At 38.0% G+C, this 24,455-nt stretch overlaps 1 protein-coding gene across 4 annotated transcripts in view; it reads left to right on the top strand.

The window, feature by feature from the left end:
* Positions 1–21,356, top strand: part of TTC23L (tetratricopeptide repeat domain 23 like) — a 54,739-nt gene extending 33,383 nt beyond the window's left edge. For 3 of the 4 annotated variants that reach the window (XM_020995535.2, XM_020995542.2, XM_020995527.2), the window contains exons 11-13: positions 7,747–7,829; positions 8,612–8,665; positions 21,290–21,356. In XM_020995535.2, coding sequence (XP_020851194.1) covers positions 7,747–7,829; positions 8,612–8,665; positions 21,290–21,338 — 186 coding nt within the window. In that variant the 3' untranslated portion in view covers positions 21,339–21,356. The remainder of the gene's footprint in view (positions 1–7,746; positions 7,830–8,611; positions 8,666–21,289) is intronic. The other variant, XM_020995550.2, reaches the window with a different exon arrangement.
* Positions 21,357–24,455: the final 3,099 nt, after the last annotated feature.

The following is a 24,455-nucleotide window of genomic DNA, read 5'->3' as shown; positions in this document are numbered from 1 at the left end:
CAGATTGCTTGCTGGGCCCTAGCTCTGGAAAGCAGGGTGTCTCCTAATAGTATCTTGATAGCAGCTTCTCAGATCACTTACAAAGTTAGTCCCTTTTGTGCCTTTATCAACCCAGGAATCCTTAGGGTTCAGAAACAGGTCTAACTCTGCTACGAGGCAAATGATCTATCTTCACTGGAGATATGGATTGGTTAGGATTATAGATTTAGGGACAGAAGAAAACTGAGGCTCAGAGAGATTAAGTGTTTGCCCAAGATAATAAATGGCATGGCTAGGAGTCAAAACTAGGTCCTCTGACTAATATCCACTGCTTTTTCCATTGTGCAGTGGTTGGGACATTTTACATTTTAAAAAAAAATCACTTTAAAACACTACATATTACCTTCTTGGTGGATCACACTCATTAGCAAGTGACAGCTTCTTCAACTACCTTTACCTTCTTGGTATAGTGGCCTATTCTATTTTCTCCCTTCTGGAACATATAGTTTCTCATGTGACCTTTCCTTGTGCCTTTATGAAGCCTTTCTTTAGATTTCTGCCTACACTGGGGAAAATAAGCTAGTTTAAAGATTCATGGTCAAGATTTATTTGATCTGTGTATGTAACACCACATGTAACAAACATTCATGCCACAATAGACTGGATTAAACATCACACACATACAGAAAATAGAGACCTAAAGATTTTCTTATTGCTTAAAACCAGAAGCCTTTCTTATGTTATCTTTTCTGTCATTTAAGAGATTTCAAGCTATCTCACATAATAAACATCTTGAATAGCACCTCCAATGAGTTCTAGATTTAAAACTCTAGGTTCAAATTTCGAGTGGTTTTTCCTGATCTCAGTTAGTAGGGACTTTGAGATTTTTTCCCTTATATCATAGAAATAAACTTAGAATTTTTGAGGTTTAATGAGAATGCTAGGGATTACTGAGTTCATCTCTTCTTCCTCTTCAGGTGAGGCAATATCAGACTGGCTTGGTTTAAATGTGAGGTGGATACAGTAAGACTGCAGAAATCTCAGTTGGGTATTTCACAAGTTCTGGGTGAGGTGAGAAGCATGGCCATCTTAGGCATAAGTCTGAACAAGGCAAGATCATTTTCAGGACTGAGGCTAAAGACTTGGTCACATGGTCAAGGACCTTTGGTAGGATCAGCATACAGTGTAGGCTTGTCGTCTGGTCCATGGGCAGAAGTTAGGAACTGATAGAACAGATAAAGCAGGCTTTTCATGGCTGGTGCCTTAGATTTATTTATTTGCTTGCTTGCTTGTTTGTTTGTTTGTTTGTTTGTTTGTGAGGCTTATTCAATGCCCAGGTGGGAACATGAAATAGTTGTTGCCTTTTTACCTTGGACAGTTTAGGTTCCTTCAGCAGACTTAGAAATTCAGAAAGTGTAGTTTGGTTTTGTTTTTAATTATTTCTTTGTGGATTAAGGATAGCATATAAGCTCTAGGTGCAATTCTTAATCTAACTTGGCATGGTGGAACACGGATCACTGGAATATGGGATAAACCATTAGGCTGTCTGGGAGTTGGAGTTCGTAGACCACAGGATTGATAGTAATGGGGAAATATCTATGAAAGTGGTCACCTGGAAGACCAGTGGAGTACAGATGCCATCTTCAGGTGTTTCCTTAAGTTTATCCCTTGGGTCTTATATGGTTCCTTCACCTTCTCTAGGAATGTATGAAGGTTAGCTTGGGGCTCTGAAGTAGCTCATGATCTTGATGGTAGTGAAGTAAAGGAGAATCAGGAAGAAGTAGAATATTCAACATGAATAAGAGTGTTGTTCTGTGAAGCCATATATGGTGTTACTTTATGTGAATTCAGCTCCAGGAAAGAACAAAGCCTAGTTGTCCTATTGACGCATGATACAGCAGCATAATGATTATTCCATGGCGTGGTTTATTCTATATTACCATGTCTAACTCCCTGTACCCCTTTAACCTTTATAGCTAGGGACACTTAACCCTTCCCTATACATCTGAATCAGAGGTATGCTGGAAAATGTTTAACAACCAACTCTTGGGGAAAATGCACCTATGACATAATTTTAAGTTTAATGTGTATTATATTAACATTTCTCTATAATTTTATTAAGTCTAGACAATGAATAAATCAATACATCAAGCCTTGATTTGTAGTACTTATTTCTAAGGTGTTAATGTTCCCACTGAAAACTTAACAGTCTGCTATCTGAGCAATAGGAACCAACTCTAGCACACCATTGGCCTGACCGCCTGATTCTTGGATCAGTCCTGTCAGTAGCAAGTGAGTCTTGCTACCAATTCCACTCCAACCCTATAGTTTAATTTCATTAATTGTGCTCTTGCCTCATTCCCCTGTTAGGAACTCTGTTTTGGAGAGCCTTGCACATCAGGCTAAAGACTATGCTGTTTTCTAAGGAGGAGCCTCTGAATGTAGTTTAGATGGTGATTTGATCAGGCCTGTGAATTAGAGTGATTGTTATTCCAGTAGTAGGATGAATGATGGATTGGAAAAGGGATAACTGGAGGCAAAGAAACCAGTTATTATAATAGTCCAAACCAGAGATAGTGAGGATCCAAGTTGAGGTGGCTACAGTGGGAATGAAAGAAGGGGAAGTGGTATCAGCTACTGTAGGTAATATGGAGGTAGAATCCATGCACTTTTCAGTTGATTGAATATGTGGAGGAGGGAGGTTAGAAGAGTCAAAAATGATGCTGAGGTTTTGAAACCGGATGACTGAGAAGATGGTGGTGCTATCACTGCTTTGTCCAAGGGCATCTCTTTCCCTGGTGACTAGCGCTTATTAGGTCTCAAATAACATTGTGTATGTAATAAACCAGCTCTTAAAGAAGTCAGGAAAGGCCTTCTGGGAAGAGTAAGGCATTGTGTTAAACACACATTTTTAATTACCTACACACAAACAGTGTGTCTAGTGGATGGGGATACAAAGACAAAAAATTAGATTCCCTAATCTCATGATTGGGCAGCTAGGGGGCACAGTGGATAGAGTGCCAGGCCTGGAGTCAGAAAGACCTGAGTTCAAATGTGACCTCAGACACTTACTGGCTGTGTGTCCCTGAGCAAGTCACTTAATCCTGTTTGCCTGATCTTCTTCATCTGTAAAACGATCTGGAAAAGGAAATGTCAAGCCACTCCAGTATCTCTGCCAAGAAATCCCCAAATGGGCACGACTGAATTGACTGAACAACAAGCAAAACCTCATGGTACTTGCACTGTGAGAAGTCTGGGAGTTTGGGATGGATGTGCCACATGTACAGATAAGCGTAATACAGGAGAGTTCCAAAGCGCTCTGGGAGAATCTGAAGAAGAATCAAACACTTCCACAGAAGGGGACCAGAGGAAGCTTTATTGAGGAGGTGACACCTAAGCCTGGTCTTGAAGGAAGAGCAGGATTATAATAGGCAGAGAGCAGGAGAGAGTGCTTTCTAGTTTTGGAGGGCAGGGATAGTGAATGTGAATGCATGGCGTTGAAATTGGCATGGTGAATTTGAGCAAAAATAGCCCAGTTTAACTGGAATATAAAAGTATTTGAAAGGAGATGAGGAGATAGGATTGGAAACCTTAGGTAGATTCAGATAGTGGAGGGTGTTAAATGCCATGTTAAGGAGCCTGTCTTTTATTCTGCAGACAAATAGAAAGCACTCAAAGGTTGTATTGTAAGACTAGCTCATTAGGAAGGTTATTTTGGCAGCTATGTGAGGAATGGTTTGGAGATGGGAGACCAATTAGATCTTTGTTCTAACAAGCACAGACTGCACAGAAGCTGATTCAGGAATGACTTCCCTCTCAGTAACAATTCATTTCTTATTTGTTAAACTGAAATTAATTTTATCTTTATGATATTATTCGGTGCTTGCCAATTTTTTTTCTCAAAGAAAATATTTTTTCCCTCAAAAAAAGCTGGAGGCTTCTGTGTAATCTCATTCCTATCTGGCCTATCTCATTCCCCTTTCCATACATTTCTAGACATCCTAACCTATTCTCACTTTTGTGTTGAAGTTAATTAAGTAGCAAAGGATATGCTATTTTACTGGCTTTGTGTATGAGTTGTTGGGGAAGGGGGAGTCTCATCAGGTTCTTTTTAGAATTTTTCTCTATAACAGATGTTATTCTGCAATTATTTTCATGAAGTTTTTTTTCTTTTTGCAAATGCTTATCACATGCATTGCAATACAAGATGACGAAATGTTCCATGAAATGATATTTCTTCATTCTCTATAACAGATGTTATTCTGCAATTATTTTCATGAAGTTTTTTTTTCTTTTTGCAAATACTTATCACATGCATTGCAATACAAGATGACGAAATGTTCCATGAAATGATATTTCTTGCTGCCTTCCAGAATATGATAAAACCAACTCCATCTATTCCTCAGTTTGCCTTTCCAAGGAGATCCTGATTCATTTATACCAAGAACAAATGAATATGTTTTAATTCCCCCCAGTACTGTGTATACTCATTTGTCATTGGACAAGAACTCACATTTAAACTACCAACAGCCAAACCAAAGTTTATAGATGTTCTAAAAACTATGTTATTCTTGATACCTCCTACATTCTTTTCTGCCACTCTGCTCTCTACTGTCACCACAGAAGTGGTATGGAGTCAGGTAGGAATGAAGGTTATTTTGCATTTTTATTTGTTTGTAGGCTGCCATAAATAAAGAATACATTACCAAGTGGGCAGCCTTTTGGTAGTGAGCTCTGGCTCATTCAGTAAGCTGGTCCTGAGAAGCAAACTCAGTCTGTGGCTACAACAATATTAAAAGCCTTTTTCGGTCAGTTGGTCGACATTTATTAAATGCCTACTATGTGCCAGCACTGTGCTGAGTGCTGGAGAGACAATACCTACCCTAAAGGAGCTTACAATTGAATGGGGGGAACAGTACATAAACAGAAACTGAGGTGGGGGAAGAGAAGAACTTGTCAGAATTTACATTGCCAGGATTACATCCGTCCTCTAATGAGGCATCAGAACAGGACCATACAGAGGACAACTTCATATCTTCAGGAAGAAATAATTTAGCCTCTTCTTTAAAAATGGAACTAGACTTGTGATTTCACTAGTAATGACATTCCTCTTACCAGTTAAGGTCAGCATCTTCTCTGAAATTTATAGTTTTAGAGATTTGCCTGGAGTGCTGAGAATTTAAGTGACCTGCCAGGGAACACAGCTTAATATGTGTCACAGGTAGGACTTGAACAACTCAGGTCTATCTGGCTCTGGAGCTGGTGCTCTCTTCACTACACAACACTGCCTCCCCCCCCCCCTTTACCTATAATTATTCCATTGATTTATAATTCTTGTTTTACTGCTATAACTAGCATTTCTAGCACAATGTCAAAACAGCAGCAGCAGCAGCAGTAGAGATAATTGCTTCACTCCTGATCCAATTGGGAAAGTTGCCAGTGTTTCTCCACTGAAAATAATGCTACCTTTTAGTATAGATAGATCCTTTCAATCATATTAAATAAAGGTCCTTTTATTCCTATGAATTTTTGTGTTTTTGTAGCAAATGAATGCTGCTTTTTGTTGAAGGCTTTTCTGCCTATTGACATAATCATGTGGTTATAGCAATGATATCATATGGACTAGGTTGTTTGTTTTTTAAACTTAGAACTTTTTAAATAGAAAGTTACTTTTGAAAAGATTACCTGTTTCTCATTTTGTTACTATTATGTTGTATTTTTGTAAATATTCATCCATTGAATTTAAATGTCCATTTTTGCCTCATAATTAAATATAATAGTTTTTGATCAGCTTATTGCTTTCCTCTCCATTGTTGTCAATTTCCCCTCCTAAATTTTTTTTCTTAATGTTTCCTTTTGTCATTTCTTGTAGCACAATAATGTTCCATTACATGCATATAACATAATTTGTTTAGCCATTCCCCATTTGACATGGATATCCCCTCAACTTCCAGTTCTTTGACAGCACAAAAAATGGTATAAATATTTTTCATACAAATAGGTCTTTTTCCTCTTTGATCTCTTTGGGGTATAGGTTTAAAGTGGTACTGCTAAGTCAAAGGGTATATATGGTCTGGTGAGTTTTTCTTTTTTTTTTTGGGGGGGGGAATAGTTCCAAATTGCTTTCCAGAATGACTGGACCATTCATATTCCATCAACAGTGCATTTGTGAGTCTGTTTTATAGCAACCCCTCCAACAATTGTCAACTTTTGCCGACTGGATAAGCATGAGGTAGAACCACAGGGTTATTTTCATTTAAATTTCTCTTATTCTTAATGATTTGGAACATTTATCATATGACTGTTGATAGGGTGGATTTCTTCCACTGAGAACTTCCTGTTCATATCTTTTGATCTTTTATTTAATAGAGGAATAATTTGCATTTAACCAATGGCTTATCTATCTTATTGGTCTTTTTCATAAAACCAGCTTCTAGAGTTATTAGCTCTATAGTTTTCTTACTTTCAGTTTTATTAATCTCATTTTTGGTTTTCAGGATGTCCAATTTGGTGCTCAATTGGGAATTTAAAATTTGTTCTTTTTCTAACTGCATGTCCAATTCATTGATCTGCTCTTTCTTTAGCTTGTTGATGTAAGAATTTAAATAAAAAAATTTCCCCCTACGTACTGCTTTGGCTGTATCCTACAAATTTTGATATGTTGTCTCATTGTTGTCATTCTCTTTAATGAAATTATTGTTTCTATAATTTGTTCTTTGACCCACTTATTCTTTAGGATTAAATTAGTTTCCAATTAGTTTTTAATCTATCTTTCCATTGCCCTTTGTTAAATGTAATTGTTATTGCATTATGAACCTAAAAGGATACATTTAATATTTCTGCCTTTCTATATTTGATTTGGGGGTTTTTGTGCCCTAATGCATGATCAGTTTTTGTGTAGGTGCCATGTGCTGCTGAGAAAATGGTATATTCTTTTCTGTTCCTATTCAATTTTCTCCAAAGTTCTATCATATCTAACTTTTCTAATATTCTATTCATCTCCTTAGCTTCTAATTTATTTTTAGGTTTATCAAAGTTCTGATTTATCAAGCTCTGAGAGTGGACAGTTGAGGTCCCCTTAAAACTCCCTTGGGAACCATAAGTAATATTAAAGGGAAAAAGAACTTGGGAGGCAATGAATTGTGAGAAATGACTCAGAGGTGAGTGGCCAGAGATAGTAAAATCTTTACAATTCCGCAGAGGGCTGAAGATGCTACCTCTCCCTATCCTTCTTCATTTTCTCCTTGGGCAGTAGTCAGCTCCCTCTTTGTGTTGCTTTTGAAGAGAGTTGGGTTAAAAATAGGGGGTAGATGAGGAGGAACAGAAAAAATATATATACTTTTTGGCCTCCACTTTCAACATAGCAATAATAATTCCTTAAATGGAAATGTACCTAAGAGTCAGCACTTTACAGTTTTGTAAATGATATGTAGATTTCATGTGTGCTTGTATTTTGTTACCTACATAGAAGTTATTCCTGCTGTAACTGCATTTGTTCTTGAATGATGTTATCATTTACTTCCATATTATTTCGGCTTTCTACAGTCTGCACTTCAGTGGTACGCAGATGTGAATGGTGATTTCAGAGCTCTCCATGAATGTTGCTATTTCCTTCTGAAAGAGAATCAGCAAAATATAGAGCAAGTTGCTGAATTTTCAAGAACATAGCATAACAATTCTTCTCAACTACTGCTTAGTTAGGTTTATATGTGAGGTAGTAGCCATCTGACAATTTTTTCCCATTTTGTTTATTTAATTTACCCACAGTGTTTGGAAATTCAAATCCTTATTTATGGAACGGATCACAAAAAAACCAGAGAGACACAAAAACTGCTGACTTTGCTACAGAGGTGAGTCTAGTTCCCTGGCAATATCCAGGCCATCTGCTTCACATCTTAATATAGTTAATCCTCCAGAATTAATTAATAAGCCACTTGTTAGTCATTGCTATCAGCATTGCTAGTACAATAAAACCCCTCTATACTATTAGAGGTTTAGTCAAACCATGCCACTTGTATGTGCATACATATTGCATCTGAATCTAAAATATGATGAAAAAATGCTGTACTTAGCATTTGATACTTACAAAGTCCCCATGGACTTTTTAGTGCACTATACCTAGTACTTATAAAAATAAGTTCTTAGCTGACATCAGAGAGAATGGTATAGAGGAAAGAGCATTGTCTCTGGAGTCTGAGAGAACTGGGTCTGAATCCCAGCTCTGCCACTTGGTACCCGTGTGACCTTGGGCAGGTCCTTTAATTTCTCCAGGTCTCAGTTTCTCATCTGTAACACTAGGGGGTTATACTAGATGGTCTCTACTACCCCATCCAGCTCTGAATTTATGATCCTGAAACCTAGTCATTGCAGCATGGACAAACACAGAATAACTAAGTGCATTTTTAAACCAAGATTTATGACTAGAGCATTTCTCTGGTTTACATAGCTAAGGAAGACAAATAGGAATAAAACATTTCTTGAAATGTAAACTAGAGTTTTAGCAGCCATGGCTACATCTTTAGTCCTGTCATTTGTTTTCTTTCTTTCTTTCTTTCTTTCTTTCTTTCTTTCTTTCTTTCTTTCTTTCTTTCTTTCTTTCTTTCTTTCTTTCTTTCTTTTTTTTTCAACTCAGGCTGAAGATGACATCTTTGAAGAATACAACTGGTATCAGCCCAGATCCTAGCAGGTAGATTTTTCATGGAATGGAAACCACAATGGTGTCCCCTTGCCCTTTTTTTATATTATCAGTAAGGGACTCAGGGATTGGAGTATAGGTCTGAAAATAACATTAGAATATTTCTAGTCTTTCACTCTCCCCTCCCACACCTGTCCTTCAAGTAGGATGCAGAATGAGTATAACTAGAATTTTTCCTATTTTAAAACCATCCAATTATCTTATACCTCAATGTTAAGGGCAAACAGATGCCCAAGTTTCTGGTCCTACATGGTCCCAGTCTTTAGGTTTGTGGTACTTAGAAGGCCCTATGTACTTTATATTGTTATATCATTGTTACCAGATTGAGAATCTGAATTTCTGGGACCATGGGATATTGCAGTGATGATGATGATGATGATATGATGATGATGATGATGATGATGATGATGATGATGCTATATCAACACACTGAGAGCAATTAATACCTATACTATATTGATCTTAATGTATGTTTTGGGAATAGTAATGTAGACAATGACAGGCTTAGAAAGTATGCAAACAAATGATATTAATGATGTTAATATGATATTAAATGAAACACTAATATTATATTAATGAAACACTAACAAACCTCATTATCCTAAGACCCCTCTACAGAAATGAACACTCCCTGATCAAAAAGGAGGAATAGAATTGGTAGATATTCTCAAAGCATTATTAAACAGGTTAAAAACATAGAAATTATTCTGGAACGAAGAGGCATCGCTATACAGAGCAATAGTAAGGGCCAACAATAAGCATGAATTATGGAGTTTGTTGATTATAACTGAAACTGGCTTACTTCTGAATGGAGCCAGTGAAATGGCTAAGATCCCAAAGTGGAATGAAAGGGGCAGCTAAATGGTACAGTGGAAAGAACTCTGGCCTTGGAGTCAGGAGGACCTGAGTTCAAATCGGCCTCAGACACCTGACACTTACTAGCTGTGTGACACTGGGCAAGTCACTTAATCCCAATTGCCTCACAAAAAACAAACAAACAAACAAACAAAAAACCCCAAAACCAAAGTGGAATGAAGAGGCTTTCCATGGTCAGCCTCCATGTGGACACAGCCAATGATGTATTGGCAAAGAAGCAACTGAACAAATATCCAAGTCATGTGGATCTATTTACAGAAATGGAGAGGGTTAAGATAGTGATTCTAGAATGGACCACTGCCCTGGAAATTGTAGAATGATTGCCCATAAGGACTCTGGATTTATTGAACAGCTCAGATTACGCAAGAAAGTAGCAGAAGGTAGGGGCAGCTAGGTGGTGCAATGCATATAGCTCCAGCCTTGAAGTCAGTAGGACCTGAGTTCAAATCTGGCCTCAGACACTTGACACTTACTAGCTGTGTGACCCTGGGCAAGTCACTTAACCTCGATTGCCTCACCAAAAAGCAAAATAAAAAAAATAGTAGAAGCTATCTAACTTATCACTGCAGGTTGCAAAAAATTAATATCTACCAAATACTTGGCAAGGATCTCATGCCTAGAATTATATATTAGAAGCTCATTATCTTTGTTATAACAAATTACCATACTACAAATTATTCTTTTTGTTGCTGTTCAGTCATTTTAGTTGTGTCCAACTCTTCATGACCCGATTTGAGGTTTTCTTGGCAAAGTTACTGGAGTGGTTGGCCATTTCCTTTTCAAGCTTATTTGAGATAAGGAAACTGAGGCAAACAGGGTTAAGTAATTTGCCCAGGGTCCCACAGCTAGTAAATCTCTAAGGCCAGATTTGAATTCAGGAAGATGTGAGTCTTTCTGACTCCAGGCCCAATGCTCTATGCACCATGATGCCACCGATCCTTGAGAATTCAACAAATGAACTGTACAGAAATCAAAGTGCACTGTCAGTGACAACACTGGTATCCATAATTGCTTGGGCATAGCATTACTTCATAAAAATTTAAGAACAACATGTTAATAGATGTCCCCATCATGAAAACTCATGATCTCCAAGCTTCATGCCATGAAAAGCTTTCAAAATATATAGATCAGCAGAAGAAATCAAAACCATTTAGGAGCAGAATAAAGAACATATCATCCCTGTCCTCATGTCTGCTGCTTGGGTTGCCCTGGAGATGCTGTCATTGAGCCTATGGAAGATGAGCTGATAATCTCATTCAATAACAAAAAACAGCCATTTTATCCACTTGCACAATAGTCAATAGAATATTAAATATAAAATAATAATATCAGGACAGTGACCTGTCATAAGATCTAATGAGCTAATTGTAAACTGGAATTGTGATGAAGACAAATCAATAAGACTGATGAAATCATGGATCTAGTGAGTAAAAAAAAATCAAACAAGCATGTCGGGTCGGCAAAGTTTTGGCAGTGGGACTTCCCAGCTTTTATATAGAGCCTTATTTTGGGGGTTCTGAGGATTAACACCTTGGGTGCCTGATTTTGTGGCACCATTCTTTGCGCATCCTTTTCTAGAAGTTTGTTCTTTAAAAGTTTGGAGAAAGCCGCTCCTCTGGAAAGCTGCTCCTCTAGAAAGCTGCATACAGTTTATCTTGTTCTGCTTTGGGCCCCTGAAATGAAAAGGTACTGTTGTTTTATAGTTGCTGCTCAGGCCATAGTTCTCACCATTTCTCCTCTTGAACATAGCTGTTCTTAAAGCACCCATGTCTTTGCCAAACATGGATTTCTCACATTACCTTCTATTGTGATTGTAGTTGTTGTTCACTTGTTTTAGTTGCATCCAACTCTTCGTGACACCATTTGGGGTTTTCTTTTTTAGAATTAATGTGATTTTTATTTTTTCATTATAACAATGATATTTTGTATTATAGCATTATAAGTTTTTTAAAAATTAATTTATGTTTAGTTTTCGACAATCACTTCTATAAGCTTTTGAGTTTAAAAATTTTCCCCCTTTATTCCCCACCTCCCTCTCCAAGATGGCATGCAATCTGATATAGGCTTTACATATACATTCCTATTAAACATATTTTCACATTAGTCATGTTGTAAAGAAGAATTAGAACCAATAGGAGGAACCACAAGAAAGAAGAAACAAAACAAAACAAGAAAAAAAAGAGCAAATAGTATGCTTCGACCTGCATTCAAACTCCATAGTTCTTTCTTTGGATGTAGATAGCATTTTCCATCATAAAACTTTTGGAGGTGTCTTAGATCCTTGCATTGCTGAGAAGGGCTAAGTCTATCAATATTAGTCATCACACAATGTGGCTGTTACTGTGTACAACGTTCTCCTGGTTCTGCTCACTTCACTCAGCATCAGTCCATACACGTCCTTCCAGGTTTTTCTGAAGTCTGCTTGCTCATCATTTTTTATAGCACAACAGTATTCCATTATATTCATATACCACTTGTTCAGCCATTCCCCAGTTGATGGCCATCCCCTCAATTTCCAATTCTTTGCCACCACAGAAAGAGTTCATATAAATATTTTTGTACATGTGGGTCCTTTTCCCATTTTTATGATCTCTTTGGGATACAGCCCTAGAAGTGCTATTGCTAGGTCAAAGGGTATGCACATTTGTATAGTCCTTTGGGCGTAGTTCCAAATTCCTCTCCAGAATGGTTAGATCAATTCACAACTCCATCAACAATGCATTAATGTTCCAATTTTCCTACATCTTCTCCAACATTTATCATGGTCCTATTTTGTCATGTTAGCCGATCTGATAGGTGTGATGTCGTACCTCAGAGTTGTTTTGATTTGCATTTCTCTAATCAGTAGTGATTTAGAGCATTTTTTCATATGACTACAGATAGCTTTAATTTCTTCATCTGAGAACTGCCTCTTCATATCCTTTGCCAATATATCAATTGGGGAATGACTTGTATTCTTATAAATTTGACTTAGTTCTCTATATATTTTAGAAATGAGGCCCTTATCAGAGACACTGGTTGTAAAAATTCTTTCCATTTGGGGTTTTCTTGGCAAAGATACTTCAGTGGTTTGCCATTTCCTTCTCTAGCTCATTTTACAGGTGAGGAAACTGAGGTAAACAGGGTTAAGCGACTTGCCCAGAGTCACACAACCAGTAAGTGACTGAGACTGGATTTGAACTCAGATTTTCCTAACTATACGTCTGGCAGTCTATCCAGTGCATCACCTAGCTGTATTCTACATGGCCAGATTGTCATCCGAGAAAGGCCAAAGCTTTACTTTAGTCACTAGTGCCAAGATCTTTCTTCCTGTGGAGCTGATGCTGAATGGAAAAATGGAAGATTTGAGTGTCATCTCTTCTCTCTTCCCCTTTCTGTCTTCTAATGAGAAAGAGCCAATGATATTACCCTAATACATAAAGAAAAAACTTCCAGAGAAGCTAGGGATAGGGACATGATAGAGATTGCCAGCTTCTCATGTTCAACTTCTCCTCAAGTCTCCTTCTCCCTTCAGAAACCTGAATTGAGGTTGGTATGGTTTATCTCTCTCTCTCTCTCTCTCTCTCTCTCTCTCTCTCTCTCTCTCTCTCTCTCTCTCTCTCACACACACACACACACACACACCACACACATATTGAGGAGAGTCCCATACCAATGATGGCCTTTGGGACTTGGGTTATATTAGAAAGAGGAGTTAAATAGTTGATTTAACTTGTACTAAAGGAGGAAACTTTACAAGAACTGTAGCGAATCATTTTTCTCAGTAGCTCAAGGTTGCTTTTCATCCCATTATGTTTCCTTCACTTCTGTGATGTGGAAAAGAACCCCAAGAGGAAATAGAAGACATTTCTATTTAATACTAACTCTCATCTACAGGAATTGTTCTCTGTCCTGGAGGATATGATCTCTCCTCCTCAGGTGGACAGAAACCCCTTAGTGCCAGGGAATGATCCATAATGAGAATAAAGGACTCTTAAAAAAAAAAAAAGACATTTACAATCTCTTTGCTGCAATGAAAGAAAAAAGCCTCCACAAAAGTTTTTAGGGTTTTGGTTTTATGTCTGTGTGTGTGTGTGTCTTCTGAAACGAGTCAGCCTCTTACTACTTAAAAACTGCTGAGCAAAACCTAAAGAAAACTTGCCAATACACAAATGTCAAGAATAAGCAAAAGAAATTGTTTTTTCAGCTTCAGCATCTCACTGAAATAATGAATCCCAGATCTCTGAGAACCTGGCTCATTGTTCTGACATGTTTTTGTAACTTTCTTATTTCTCCTGCCTCCCTCAAGGATGTGATTTTAATCAGTGCTTCATATTTAGAACCAACCATTCCTTTTCCTTACTCTCTCCTGAAACAACCCTCACTCTAGCTATTGCCAAAAGAAAGAATTTCAGACTCAGAACAGGTTCTAATGGCCAGGACTGGGAAATGCTGATTCTGTGAATTAAGGATCAGTGCTAAGACTAGGAGAAATTACTCAACTCCCAAACTGAGAATTTACTACTTTATCCATATTTTAGGTTTGAACAAGAACTTACTTTGTGAAGAACACAAAGTTAAATCATTCATTTTCTATTCATTTGTTCCTGTAAGATAACAATCATTTCCTGGGGTGGTTTGAGGGCAGTGGGGATTTCTTTTGATGTAGCATGTATATCTGATAGAAATAAGGTGAAGCATTTCAAAAAGGGTCCTACAGAAGAGTATGATGATGCATAAGATCATTTGGAGTTTGAATGGAACTTGGAGATCATGTGGTCCAGTACTCTTATTGTGTTGGGTTGTTGTCTGACTCTTCATGACCCCATTTGGGGTAGTATCAGAAGATTAAAGAGGAATGGAAAAGGCTTCTTGCAGAATGTGGGATTTTAACTGAGACTTGAAGGAAACCAGAGCAGCTAGGAGGCATACATGAAGAGGGAGGGCATTTGAGGCACAGGAGAAAGCCAATGACTTGTGGAGTGAGGAAATGAGTGGAGGGTGGAGAAGAGTAGGGAGAAACTTGAGACTCCTAGGCAGATCAACAGGCTCTTGCAATAGACCAAGTGTGAGGTGCTGAGGGCCCAGACGTGGGTGTTTGGTAGTATCATAGAGAAGGTTTTGTATATAAAAGATGTTTTGGTAAGAATGACAGGACTTGACCACTGGGCTGGATGATGAAGGGTGAGACTGAGGTGTCAAGGATAACACCTAGATTTTGATTCTGGGTGACTGAGAGGATGCTAGCATCCTTGATAATAGTAATAGGGAAATTAGGAAGAGAGAAGGGTTTCGGGGAAAGGACAATGAGCTCGTTTGTGTATTCAATTTCTTTTTCTTATTTCAATTTTTAAAAAATAGCATTTTAGGGGCAGCTAGGTAGCACAATGGATAGAGCACCGGCCCTGGATTCAGGAGGACCTGAGTTCAAATCCGGCCTCAGACACATAACACTTACTAGCTGTGTGACCCCGGGCAAGTCACTTAACCCCCCACTGCCCAACCTGCTCCCCCCCCCCAATAACATTTCATTCCCCCTCCTGATTAATGTAAAAATAATTTTTTAACATTTGTGGGGTTTTTTTTGTAAAGTTTTGAGTTCCAAATTCTATCCCTCCATCCTTCCCCTCCCCACTCCCTGAGATGGTAAGCAATCTGATATAGGTTATATATGTGCAATCATGAGGTACAACATTTCCAATTAGTCATTTTGTGCAAAAAGACTGAAAGAAAAAGAAATTGAAAAACAATATACTTCAGTCTGTATTCAGATGACATCAATTCTTCCTCTGGATGTGGATAGCATTTTCCATCATGAATCCTTTGGTATTGTCTTAGATAACTATATTGCTGAGAATAGCTGTCATTCACAGTTCTTCATCGTACAATATTGCTATTGCTGTATACAGTGTTCTGGTTCTGCTCTCTTTGCTTTTATCGGTTCATGTACATCTTTCCAGGTTTTTCAGAAATCATCCTGTTTGTCATTTCTTATAGCACAATAATATTCCCATCACAATCATATGCCACAACTTGTTTAGCCATTCTCCAGTTGATTGGCATCCCCTCAATTTCCAAGTCTTAGCTACCACAAAAAGAGTTGCTATAAATATTTTTGTGTAACTAGGTCCTCTCCCCTCTCCCTCCCACTTTTTAAAATCTTTTTGGGATATAGATCCAGCAGAGGTATCGGTGGATCAAAGGGTAGGCACAGTCTTATAGCTCTTTGGGCATAGTTCCAAATTGTTCTTCAGAATGGTTGGATCAGTTCACAACTCCACCAATTTAGTGTCCCAGTTTTCCCACATCCCCTCCAACATTTATCAATGAGCTTAGTTTAAGGGTGTCTATGTAACATACAGTTCAAGATGTCTAATGTCTTTCAGGTGTGACTGTTGAATTAACTATCAGTAATCTTTAATAAATAATAGAGAATGGGAGAGATAATAGATGATGAGAGATGAGTAAATACCATCCTCATTTTCATAAAGGAAAAATTACAAACTGATAGGATGGATGGCAATACCTAGCAAATTTTAGAATGGAGTATTAAATGGATGATTTATCAACACTTAGGTGCCAGCACATGTTCCCTAAGAATGAAGCCATGTCAAATTAGCCTTGTTTTCCTTTTTGACAGGGTTATGAGATTGGGAAATCTGGGGAATTCTAGAGACACAGTGCATCTGGACATCAATAAGATATATAATAGTTTTTTTATGATATGATATGCTTGTTGGCTGCACAATACTACAGTTAGGGAGATTTTTAATGAGTTGATTACATCCCCAAAATACTGATTAATGTATTGATGTCAATGTGGAAGTCTTTAGTGATAATACTATAAAGCTCACTCCCTGGCTTTGTGCTTTTCAAAATTTTAATAAATTATCTGGATGAAAACATGCCTGATTATCAAACTTTCAGATGAGCTGAAGCTGAGAAGGTGATAGGTGAATCACTAGATGACAGAGTCAGAACCCAAAATGCTCTCAGTAACACACTGGAATAAGGGCTGAGTTTTAATAAGATGAAAGTCCTATTGGGATAAATAATCAACAGTAAAAAAAAAATACAGGATGGGAGAGGCATGGCTTGATAACAGTGCTTTTGGAAAAAAAAACTGTGTTGTAATTGCAAACAAAACAAAGCCCCAAACCAAAAACCAAAAACCTAAAGCAACCTGAGATGTAGGCTCAGTTTGTGTCTTAATAGAAACAGAGGGTCCAAAAAGGGGGATTATATTAGTTTTGTTTCATTCTCCATGGTCAGACTATATATAGATAATTGTTTTCAGTTCTATGTATTGAATTTTAAGAGGTTCACTGACATACTGGAGCCTGTCCCAAGGAGGGCAATTAGGCTGATGAGGTGAATCCAAGATCTGTCACATAAGATCAGTTGAGGAAAGCAGGGATGTTTAGCTGAAAAAAGAGGAAAAGTTAGGAGACAGATGATAACTATTTCCAAGAACTTGAAATTCTGTCACATGGAAGAGAGATCAGACTTATCCTATTTGGTTTTAGAGCTAGTATCAAGGGTAGAAGTTACTGAGGGGACAAATTTGAGTTCAACTTGAGGAAGAATTTCCAACAGTGAAAGCTTTCTGAAAATAGTATGAGATGACTTATGAGACTCCTACTTCTTCACTTGAGGCCTTCAAGGAGAGGCTGGAGAGAAGATAAAGGAGCAACCACCTGCCTTCAATGGGTTCAAGTTTCTAGGCCTAGATTAATTACCTCCTGTGGCACCTGTCTCATCCTCTACCATATTTCAGAAATCATCAGAACTAGAGAAGAGCATGTTATATTTCTCCCTAAGCCTGTCCTCCTCCACACTCTTCCTATTTCTCTGAAGGGCAGAGAACAATTTTTTTTCAGTCAAATAGGACTTGTTTCTACCTTGACAAAACCTTTCCAATCTGTCCCATTCTCCCCACTTACGAGACCATTATCCTAATTCAGGTCCTGATCACCTCTCGCCTGGACAATTACAAAAGCCTCCCAATTGGTTTTCCTGCTTCCAGTCTCCACTTTCTAGTCCATCTTTCCACATAGCTACAAAATCGATATTCCTAAAATGCAAATCTAAACATGCCACTAACTTACTCAAAAACCTCCAATGACTCCATATTGTCTCAAGGATATAATCCCGAAAAATCAGTCCAACATTTAAAGCCCTCTACATATCTACACCATAGAGCAGCTAGGTGGCACAGTTGATAGAGTGCCAGGCCCGGACTGACCTGAGTTATCTGGCCGCAGACATTTATTTAGCTGTGTGACCCTGGGCAAGTCACCCTGTTTGCCCCAGTTTCTTCATCTGTAAAATGAGGTGGAGAGGGAAATGGCAAACCACTGCAGCATCTCTGTCAAGAAAACCCCAAACGGGGTCACAAAGAGTTGGACATTACTGAACAACGATGCACTATGTCTTCCCCATCTCTTTCCCCTTTTTATTTCATATTAATTCCCTTAATTCCAATTAAATTTTTCTACTAGCTGTTCCTTACACACAGTATGCTATCTCCTATCTTCATGACTATGCATACGAGTGGCCTCCTGTGTCTGGAATGTACTCTCTTCTTACCTCTGCCTTTTAGAATCTGTATTTTCCTTCATGGCACAGTTCAGGTACTACTTTCTACATGAGGTCTTCTTGAAGATTCCAGTTGCTAATGGTTTCCCCCTCTTAAAACTATTTTGTACGTATATGTACTTTATAGTTATTCACCTTTGTACATGTTACATACTCCCAACAGACAGTAGTCTTCTTGAGGTCAGGAACTGTTTTGTTTTTGTATCACAGTATCAAGTGCCATGCCATGTATATTGTATGCCCTTAGTGAAGGTTTGTTGAATTGAATTCTCTCTTATTTGAAGGCATAAATGGCACGCCTGTCAAATTTGCAGGTGAAATGAAGTTGAAGCGGGGAGGGATGGGCCCGACCTTGCTTGCACTTGCTCTTATTTTCTTGCATTTGGAATTGTTCATAAACTATTATTACTATGATATTATTATTGTTACATTTATGAGAGGTCATCTGACTTTTCACCCCCACCTCATTTTATATCACATTACTTCTTTGATATAAAAAGTGCATTTTTTTCAGGAAAATTAAAAAGTTAATATTTACCTAATAAAGTCAGGGGTCTACAATCCTTTCAAGCAGAAATGGGTTATTGTTGTTGTTTTTAACTTGCAGTTGAATAATCTAGTTTATCAAGCAGTTCTTCCAGAATACTTTGGCTCCCTGGGAAAAGTTGCCAATAGAAAGATATCCTAGACTGTCCTAGCGATCTTTAAGACTGGGATAGATACAAATCTGATTTGGTTGGTTTTCATCCATTTAACAGACTTGTATTGAGTACTATTGTATCAAGGCACCACACTAGATGTAGTGAGTTGGGTGTGAGGGACAGAGGGAGGGAAGAAATGGTAATAATAGTGAATCACATGGTCTCTACCCTCCTGAAGCTTATGGCCCTGTAGGGGAAAGAAGAGAATATTACACATAACCATAACAGAGGCAGTTTATGATACATAGTACAAAGGAGGTAAAAATAAAGGGCTATCAGTTTTGAGGGAAAGAGAAAGAGAATCACTTTTGTCTTGTTGTTTGTCCTGGTCTTAGTGAGATAGGGAAGGTTTATTAAGAAGGTAGAATTTGAGCTGGACCTAGAAAGAAAGGTAGCATACTGATAGGTGAAGGTGAATTAGATCATTACAGATATAGGCAGGAGTGTGCTGATAAATGCTTAACAACTGGCTCTCCAGGAGGGAAAAAAAGATACCAATGACATACTTTTAAATCCAATCTGCATTATTTTTTCCATCACTTAAGTCTAGACAATCTACAAAACAATACATCACACCCTCAATTGTAACATGTTAACTTCTTAAATGTGAAGGCTGATACTGAAAATTTAATAATTGTCTCCTGGGAGCAGAGGCTGGTTCCAGCTCACACCTGTTATGGAAGAGCACAAATCTTACAGGGGAAAGAAATGGATATATGATCTTCGGAGGTCTTCCCAGACCCAGTGGTCTTTATATTCACTTTATGAAATTCATCAAAGAGCCAGACTCTTTATTGTAGGGGTGATTTCAGGGGATTCATGTACTTGAGTGAAGAAATAAAAAAATCACATCTTTATTGTCACTAATTTCTAACTGAAATTTAACATTCCCTTCAATTATTTAAAAACTATTTGAGACCAACTGCCAAAGAGGTCGATTCTCCCAAAATGTTAAGAACCTCAGCTTTATTGTGAAGATAAACAATAATTTTAAATTTTGGTAAATAAGACCCTAGAATTATATTCAGGATCAAATTACAGGCACTATATGATTGAATTTTAAAATAAGAATGTCTCATTCTCAAGTTAAAAGTATTTAAGATGTTTTTTATTTTGTTTGGCAAGGGGTGTTATAGTTTTTGGGTTTTTTTTTTTAATTTTGGCCATATTCCCAGGTTCTGACAAAGCAGCATTAATTAAATCTTTATGAACAGAGGCTATCTCACTTACAAACAATTTTATCTGATCATCATCCTACTTAATTATCTTTATGATTCATTATTTTTATTTTCTCTAAGGCCTCATTCTATCTCCATGTCATAGTTGCACCTTTGGAGCATTAACAAGGAGAATCAGACTGGTAGCTATTAAAAGAAAATAAGTTGGCTATAGGGGTATACTGCTTATTTATTATCTTACAAAGTGAGCTAAAGCTTAACAGTCTTGTGGAACACTTATAATCATCGTATGAAAAGATAATCTCTGTCATGCTAGCTGTAGATAAATGATGACATGTTAGCAGTAATCTCATTCTAAAACTATGAAAGGCTTCTCAGAAGAGGATACTGTCACCAAGTGGTGGAAGGGGTATAAATCATTGGCTTGCCTCTTGTTAGACTGATTCATCCCTCGTAGGAAACTATTGCTCGGCTCTGTAACCCTGAGCACATACCAAATGGAGTCTGTAACATGTCACAGACTTGTTATGGAATCACTATAGATGGCAAAACACTTGGCATACTAACATACTCCAGGATGGGTGCTAATTAACAAAGTTTTAACTAGGATGTGTACATAGACCTCACATTGTTCACATAATTTGACCGGAATATAAGCATGAAAATCACTGTTCAAGCCTTAGTGGCTCAGCTCATTACACTGAGGTGAATAAAGAATATTTAGCTGGTTGTTGGGCTTCCAAGGGTTACCACAAGTGAGAAAATGGACTTATTTTATATAATAATTCTTATAATTATAGTATTATATTTTATTTTCATCACTTTGGTTTTTTTTGTTTGGCCATACTGGTTTCCTATCTCTCTGCTTCTGGAAATAAAGATTACTTTTGAAAACCATTTATTCAACAACCACTTATGGGCAAATCACTTCCTCCTCCCATAAAACTTTAGAAAAATGTAAATAATGCAAGTGAGTTAGGCGCTGTGTTTCTCATTTGAATCAATGGCAAGTACAAGACTCACTATTCTGGAACCCTCTCCTTTGTAGAGAAAAGACAAAGATTCTTATATTTATATGGTCTGTTAAAAAAAAATCTTTGGCTCTGGTAATTAATAGATCATGTCTCTGGCTGTTCATTTTAATGCTGGTATGATGAAATTCCTCCTGATATAGTCAAGCAAATATTTATTAATTGTTGGGAAGAAAGAAGTGGGGCTTATGACTAAAGGGATAGACAGCAATAGCAAAATAAATGCACTAATTATTTCTTCCTTTTCTCTAGGTCTTCGGGTATCATTGAAAAAGAAAATAGACAAGACAGACAGAAATAAATCAAATTTTGTTGATAAGCTGTGGGTCTCATGCTTTGCAGAATAATTGTGATGTATTGTTTTGTAGATTGTCTAGACTTAGGTGATGGAAAAAATAATGCAGACTGGATTTAAAAGTATGTCATTGGTATCTTTTTTTCCCTCCTGGAGAATCTTTTCCCCAAAGCAGCAAAGAACGTCACTGGTAAAATGCCTGTTAGACACTTACCTGCCTGATCTATAACCCTGATGAAGCAAATTCTTGGGCTTTTATATGTACCTTTCTTATGTGAAGTTCTGATTATTTTTCCTGGGCACTTCTTTTGTTTCTTCTGTTGTGCTTTTTGTTGTTGGTATATATCTGAGGTGTTTATTGTGAATATTTGTGTATACCGTTAAGGAGACATTTTATAATGTTATGACTTATTTGCAGATCATAAAATAAAATAGCTTCACTTTGGAATAAAGTATAAAGCCTCTGCCCCAACTTAAAAACTTCACCAAACAGATAAAATTAGCTTGGCTTAGTAATGTCTCATCCAACTCTTTTTCTAGAAAATAGTCATTGCCTTTTTCTTAAAAAAAAAAAAGCCTAGGAAAAGAAAGTGGCAATCTTGAATTGTCACTTTTTTCTTTGATGTGATCTTATTAAATTTCTCAACATAAAACTCCTTTTTTCTTTTGGCCTTAGTTTCTCTTAGCATTTTTTCCCCACAATCTTATTGTTTTGATGATCTATTAACAAAATAATGCATAGATTTCAGTTCACTTTGACAGGCATTTACAGCATTAACAAACGACTATGGATATGAAGACAAAAATGAAACAGTTTACATTCTACTTTGGGAAGTTTGAATGGACTGTCCCCACTCTAGTCTGTAATGCTTACTTCCTATGCAGCACCTTCTATCTTCCCAATCTCCCCCCTCTCCCTTCCCCTGTATGACAGTTAAGTTACTCAGTCAATCAGCTAGCATTAGGACAAAAGGCTGTCCCTATCCTGAAAGAGCTGACATTTCTAATGAAGACAATTATGTATGAACAATATATATCCAGGATAAACTGGGTATAGTCTCAGAGGGGAAGCACTGAGATTTAAGGAAGACTGGGAAAGGCTTCTTCCCCAGAAGGTAAGAGACTTCAGCTGAGACTTGAAGGAAGCTAGGGAAGAACATGAGGCTGAGATGGAGAACATTGCAGGCCCTTGTTGGTCAGTTGTGTCTCACCCAACGTGACTCTAGAGGTAAAGATACTAGGGTGGTTTGCCATTTCCTTCTCTAGTGTGTCCCCATTTTACAGATGAACTGAGGCAAACAGGAGTTAAGTAACTTGCCCAGGGTTACACAGCTAGTGTCTTGAGGCCAGATTTGAACTCAGGTCTTCCTGACTCCTGCGCCACCTAGCTGCCCACGTTCCAGGCCCTGTCTGAATGCTAATGAAAACACTTGGGAGTCAGGAGATGTAGTGTTCAGTGAGAGGAATAAGGGCCAAAGTCACTGAATCATTGACACTTTGACATATTAAGTGACTTGCCCAAGGTCATAGAGCTGGCAGAGCTGCCATCTGAACTCAAGTTTTCTAAATACAGTGCTATTTTGGCTACTGTTCCACATTATCTTTCAGAGAAAAATCATGAAAATTCATCAGAACTGCCAATTCATGGAAATTAATGGCAGCAGAGCCAAAATGATCGAGGGGTAGGAAGCAATGGGACTGAGCTCCAGGCCACAAACTACTACAAACGGATCTACAAAATGTGGCAGACTAAATCCTGATGGGGAAATCCAGAAAAAGTCACAGTGAGACATTTGTGCAGCTCAGGTCCACATAGGGAGACAGGTAGTCTTTGGACACTGTGGGAGCAGCCTCCAGGTATTCCAGTGATGAGGAGAGCTATGCTCCAGGGCAAGAAGAAGTTCCAACCCATCTCCTAGCTCCACCTGACCCACACTGGGGCACTGCAACAGGGATAGGTATGACCTAGCAGTTTTATCACCCACTACCCAGTTCCTGGTCACAGATGAAGGGCTGATGGAGAAGAGGCCCGAGGCCCTGAGCTGTGTATAGAGAAAGAAGGAAGTTCAGCAGCCAGCTGCAGTCGTAGTGCAACTCAGACCCTAAGCCTACAACAGGGTCTCATTCCCAGCTCCTACTGAAGCCCATAAAGGAATAATCAAGGCAGGAATTTAAGACTAATTTTGTCACTTTGAGCCTACAGAGCTTCCAGCCACACGATAGGAGTGGGGTCCAGCAGAAGTCTATTTTTGCACAGACCCACACTGGGATCAAGGATTTGCAGAGCTTGGGTGCACTGAAAGTTTGCAGGTCTGCAGCCTGTCCCTGAGATCTTAGAATAACACACTCAAGAAAGCTTCAAAAAATACTTCTCTGATTTGGATGAAAGCATAAACAGCATACCTGTCAAACTGGTTTTGATTAACTATGTTTGTAATTTTAAAAAACTGTGTTTTCCAATTGTGAGGGAGGAAGGGAGGGTTGGAGTAGGAGAATAAGAAAATGGATCTTGGCTGATTAAAACAAAATATTTTTTAAAAAGAAATGAACGAGAGTAAAGTTTTTAAATTATGCAGAAATTGGCCTAACAAACCTCTTTTAAAGGTTAAGTCTTTTTTTAAAAATCCAGTTATTTGTTTTCAACATTTTTTGCAAACCTTGAGCTCCAAATTCTCTCCCATTCCTCCCCCACAAGAAGGCAACACATCAACTGTAAGTGTGAAATCATGAAACATATTTCCTTATCAGCTACATTAAAAAAAAAACCCAAGAAAATAAAGTGAGAAAACTACACTTCAAGTTTACCAGTTTTCTCTCTAGAGGTAGGTAGGATCCCATAATCATGAGTCTCCTGGAACTCTCTTGGATCAGAATAGCCAAATCCTTCACAGCTGATCACCACCACAATATCGCTGTCACCATACACAACAATCTCTTGGTTATTCCTACCTCACTCTTTATCAGCCCACATAGGTTCTGTCACGCCCTTCTGGAACCACCGTCACTTCCCACAGCAGAACACCACAAGCACACAACAACTTGTTCAGCCATTTCCCAAACGATGAGTACTCCCTCAATTTCCAACTCCTTGCTACCACAAAGAGATGCCTCAAACATCCTTGT

Source organism: Phascolarctos cinereus, unplaced genomic scaffold (assembly GCF_003287225.1).
Source record: "Phascolarctos cinereus isolate Bilbo 61053 unplaced genomic scaffold, phaCin_HiC Scaffold_4;HRSCAF=312, whole genome shotgun sequence".
Classification (NCBI taxonomy): domain Eukaryota; kingdom Metazoa; phylum Chordata; class Mammalia; order Diprotodontia; family Phascolarctidae; genus Phascolarctos; species Phascolarctos cinereus.
The sequence above is the reverse complement of the archived record's forward strand: the minus strand, read 5'-3'. Positions and strand labels throughout refer to the sequence as shown.